Source organism: Geospiza fortis, unplaced genomic scaffold (assembly GCF_000277835.1).
Source record: "Geospiza fortis unplaced genomic scaffold, GeoFor_1.0 scaffold305, whole genome shotgun sequence".
NCBI classification, from domain to species: Eukaryota; Metazoa; Chordata; class Aves; order Passeriformes; family Thraupidae; genus Geospiza; species Geospiza fortis.
Genome location: NW_005054604.1, coordinates 441492 through 446258, shown reverse-complemented (window position 1 = coordinate 446258; position 4767 = coordinate 441492). Strand labels below are relative to the sequence as shown.

At 45.5% G+C, this 4767-nt stretch overlaps 1 protein-coding gene across 1 annotated transcript in view; it reads left to right on the top strand.

Moving 5' to 3' along the window:
• Positions 1-4767, top strand: part of ARHGEF12 (Rho guanine nucleotide exchange factor 12) — a 37444-nt gene that overhangs the window by 23023 nt on the left and 9654 nt on the right. Inside the window, exons 28-33 of the mRNA XM_014310884.2 lie at positions 49-124; positions 516-683; positions 1172-1259; positions 2019-2108; positions 2253-2329; positions 2654-2863. Coding sequence (XP_014166359.1) covers positions 49-124; positions 516-683; positions 1172-1259; positions 2019-2108; positions 2253-2329; positions 2654-2863 — 709 coding nt within the window. The remainder of the gene's footprint in view (positions 1-48; positions 125-515; positions 684-1171; positions 1260-2018; positions 2109-2252; positions 2330-2653; positions 2864-4767) is intronic.

The window sequence follows — 4767 nt, the reverse complement described above, 5'->3', positions numbered from 1 at the left end:
CTTGCTTCCATGGAAATTTTAACTTTTTTTTCTTTCCCCTGGTGACAGAACCTGGATCTAACAAAGAGAAAAATGCTTCACGAAGGGCCCTTGACCTGGAAGGTGAATCGTGACAAAACCATCGGTGAGTCTGGGCCATCCCCCCATCCCCTGGCTCTGCCTGAGTTTGCTGGGAAGGAGAGGAGGGAAAAGCTCTGCTGCAGCTCCCAATTATGCTTCTTATGCCACCTCTAATAATGCCTGTGTGCTTCTCTGAGCTGATTAAATTATTCTTGTCAATTGTGAAAAGTGCTGGAGTATCATTAGGGCCACGCAGGGACACAGCAGTCAGTCATGAGCTGATCCAGTTCCATCTGTAGCTTTCTGCTGGAGTTTTCACCAGGAAGATTTGCAAGCTTTGCCTGGAATGGCACAGCACTGATTGCTGCCTCTGCATGAGTAATCAGAAATGCAGCTTTCTGCTTTCTGATGGCAATCTTTTAACTCATTCTGGGCTTTTTTTGCATTCTGGGCAGATCTGTACACTCTGCTGCTGGAGGACATCCTGGTGCTGCTGCAGAAACAAGATGACAAACTGGTGCTGAAGTGCCACAGCAAGATCCTGGCATCCACAGCTGACAGCAAACACACCTTCAGCCCCATCATCAAACTCAACACTGTGCTGGTTCGCCAGGTGGCCACAGGTCAGTGCAGCCCACTGAGAAAGCAAAAAGAGGAGCCAAAAATAAAGATTAGCTCAGTTGAGGAAGATGATTTTGTGTAGATTTGCAGAGCAGAACATGGAAAACTGCGTAGGCTTAATTCTTGGTTGTCCAACATCGTGCTTAGTATGGATGAGCTGTTTAACTTCTTTGCATCAGTAATAGGCATTTGCTTGAGTTTTAAATAGACTTCTAAATGAAAGTACTCTGATTGTGTTAGAGGAAAAGCACTCTGGAAATTATTAGAAGGGAAAAAAGGAGAAATGGAGCTCTTTCAAAATGGGTTTTTTCCTTTTGAGGGCACATTTCTTTGATAGGACAAGGTCAGTGTTTCTGTATTAGTGTTGGAAAGTTATCTCATGGACTTTTTCCTTGCTTTGGGCTGGGGTTATGTAGGAATTTTTGGGAAGTGAGAAGTGGATTTGTGAACTTTTTGGGAAGTTTCAGTTCCCTTCCCTGTGTTGGTGCAGATAACAAAGCTTTCTTCGTCATCTCCATGTCGGCGACGGGGGCTCACATCTACGAGCTGGTGGCACAGACTGTCTCAGAGAAGAATGTGTAAGTCCTGGGCAAATCCCAGCTGCTGCTGGCTTTGTTGGACCTGAGAGACCTTTTACCCCATGAATTCCCTGAGTTCCTTCTCCAAATTCAGCTGGAAATCTTGTGGTCTCTGTAAGCTGTAGGTCCTGTGGTCTCTGTAAGCATCTGCGGATAGTCCCTCCCAACTGGCTCACTCCAGACTCTTTCCTGACCTCCAAAATGTTTTTATTTACCCTTAAAATTCTGGGTTTTTGGGCCTGACTGGCAGATCAGACACAGAAATAATCCTGCATCTTCATGCAGCACCAGAGATCTTTGCAGATTTACATTCTGGCATCATAAACACCCTAGTGCAGGAATTGGATTCCATGGCTAAAAGGTTCTTTGGGAGAAACTCTTTTCTCCTAAAGAATACCCAGGGGTAGATGTGTTTGTAGGATACATTGCTCTTGTTGCATCTATACACTTCAGTGATGTGTGAAATAATGCTTTTTCATGTATTTATGTATCAATTAACTGGTTGATCTGGCAAGTGATAAGGTCCTGTCTATCATTTCAATCTGCTGAAGAGCATCCAGGTGAGCTGAGCTTTCTCCTGTGGTGATTTCAGGCTGTTCCTGGGGGGACTGAATGGAACAGAACTTAAAAACAAAAAAGACATTTCTTTTTGGTAAAAAAAAAGCAGTGATAATATCAGCTGGGTTTAAGAGGATTAAATAGAGAAATGCTCATTCTGTCTCACTTGCTGCATGGTTTTATTTGCTGTTTCTGCTGCAGCTGGCAGGACCTTATAGCTCAGATGGCAGGAACTGTGAAGATGGGGAGCAGCAGAAGAGTGATCCCACTGCCTCAGTCAGGCCCTGGCGAGTAAGTCAAAGCTGCAGGAGGAAGAAAAGCTGATTTTTCTTTCTCCAGCACCCCTTTTCCTGCTTAAAAATTGCCCTCCAAAGCATGGATTCTGCTGCAGATGAAGCTGACTGAAAGGTTGTTTTTGTTCTTCCCTCCCTGCAGAGAGGAGCGTGAGGAAGAGGAGCAGCAGAAGCTCAAGGAGCAGCATGACATTCCTGCCAGCAGCCTGCAGAGCCCAGGTAAAGCAGGGATTCAGGGAAGGGGAGCAGGAGGTTTGCTCCAGGGAGTGCAGGGGTGCCCAGCCATAGTCCTGGGGGATTGGGGATCCCGGGGCAGCTTTGAGATTGTCCTGGAAAGGGATGGTTTCTTTATAAGTCATTCAGAGAAGTGATGCTGAACCTCTTGGAAATGCACCTTTTACCATTTCCATCTGATTGATAAACTGCTGGAGAGTCTTTTTTTAACCCTGGAAAGAGCTGGCCTTGTAGCTGAAGAATCTTAGTGTTTCCAGAATGGAATTTTCTGCACTTTTATCACCTGAATTTTTGTTCTCTGTCCTCTAGATAAAGATTTGGGCCTGGAGTCTCCCTTGATACTGAACCCTCAGTCCTCCTCGCCCATCATGTCAGAGAAGGCCAAGGTGGAAGGGCTGCTGGGGGCTGAGGGGCAGTTTGAGAAGGTGCAGCAGGCAGAGCTGGCACTGAAGGACTCCTCTGGCTGCAGCTCAGCCTCGGTGCCCGAGGGGCAGTGGGCACGGGATGCCCTGAGGAACTGTGAGTATCACCCTGGGCTGGGCTCTGCACGTGGAATTTCCGTTCATTTTCCATCCCCCTGGGCTGGATTGCACACAAAAGGGATGTGGCAGCGAGGAGTTGTGAATCCATGCACTGCCCCTTCCCTGGGCTGCAGGCATCTCCTTGTTTTTCTGTATCAAATGAGGCTGATCATGAATTTCTACCATCCATGGAGTGCTTTGATGGCAAAATGACATTGCAGAACTTAGTGCACAGTGCCATTGCTGGTCAGCAGTTTTTAAAGACAAGGCACTCAGCCCTGGGCTTGTTTCTGTAGCACTGGAGCAGAACTGGAGAGGTTGCTTGTGTTGCAGAATACAATTTTCCTTTTATTCTTTGTAAAATTCTGCAAATTGTTAAGCTCACTTACATCCAAAGCCCAGGCTCAGGTTTCCTGAGTACCTGGGAGGTGGTTGGGTTTAATTGGATCAACACTTGTGTGTGTTGAGAAGTTTTCCTGATGGACAAATCGTTGTTTGAAATGGTTTTTAAGGTTTTCAGTAATTTCTTCTGCTCTCCTTTCAGAGGAAGGATGCAGGGCTCTGCAACCTGCTGGATCAGCTCTGGCAGTGCAACTCCTAAATATAACTCCCTAAAATTTCAATGAATTCATTAATCCACAGATCTCTCCTTGGCAACTCTGGAAGGGACACAAAGTCCCTCAGTTGTACTTGGAGGGAAGAGTCTGTGCAATATTTGCTTTCACCAGAATGCAGAACTCTCACATCCTTGGCCCCAATTGCCTTTTCCATCTCTCTGTCCAAGCAATGACAGTTCTCTGCAGTCTCAGAGTTATCTCAGAGCTTTAATTCCATTTATTCTCCTTCTTAGAGGATTTAAAGTTCTTTTCTAGTTCTGAATATTGCCCAGATATTCTTGGTACTTGTTTTAAGAGACCACAGCTAAAATAATCCTAGTCTGGGGGTGTGTAAGGACAATTTTAGTGACCCTGCAGCATCTCCTGAGTGTTGAGAGTTAAAAGAGCAGCTCTCCAACATTGTGACAAGAGCCTGAGCTGAGTGACAGTTCTGCTGTGTGACATCACAGCTTTTTAGCTTTTTTTGGGTGTTGCAGGAGCATTTTGTGGTGAGGAGGAACAATCTGGGGCTCTTGACAGCAGCACGTTTTTGTTTGGAACAATATGTCCCTATTATGAAGTGTTGGCTTGGGATAATTTGGGAGCTAAAGGAATGTGGGTTGAAGTTCAACCAGGCATAAATTTGCATTGAATTCTAGGGAAAAAATGTTTCTTCGATTTTTTTCCTTTTTTTATTTTGCTGTCATTTCAAACCTGAGTGGAATATTCCCAATTTCCTTGAGGTGGGAATCCCCTGCTATAAGCACAGCTCTGAGCTCCTGTGCAGGGTGAAACTCAGGATCATTTCTGGAGACAATTTCTTTGGTTTTCTCCAAGGAGATGCAACTTGTCCTGACATATGGTAAGGTAAAACAGGGGAGTGAGGCTGGAGCCTTTAATACATTTATTTTTATCCCTGTTTTTCCAACCCAGAGCAAGGAGTCACACCTCTGTCAGAGGGTGACCTTTGTGTCTGCTTGAATCCCTTCTGTGCTCTGTGAGCCTTGCCTGCATTTGCCAGGTGCCATTAGTGCAGGAGCAGGATTTCCAGACATTATGATAAAAACAGAGATTTTGGGCAAGCAGGAAGGGAGGTGATGAGCTCACAGAATATCCTGAGCTGGAGAGGAGCCAGAAGGATCACTGAGTCCAGGTGCTGTCCATTTAATTATGGGTTTTTTTTAATATACAGTGTAAAAACCATCCCTGATCCCTGAACCTGTTCAGAACCAGCTGAGTCTGACAGCACCACTGATCTTTGGAGTGTTCCCAAATGGTTTTTCTCAGGAGATAGATGGGCTGTGGG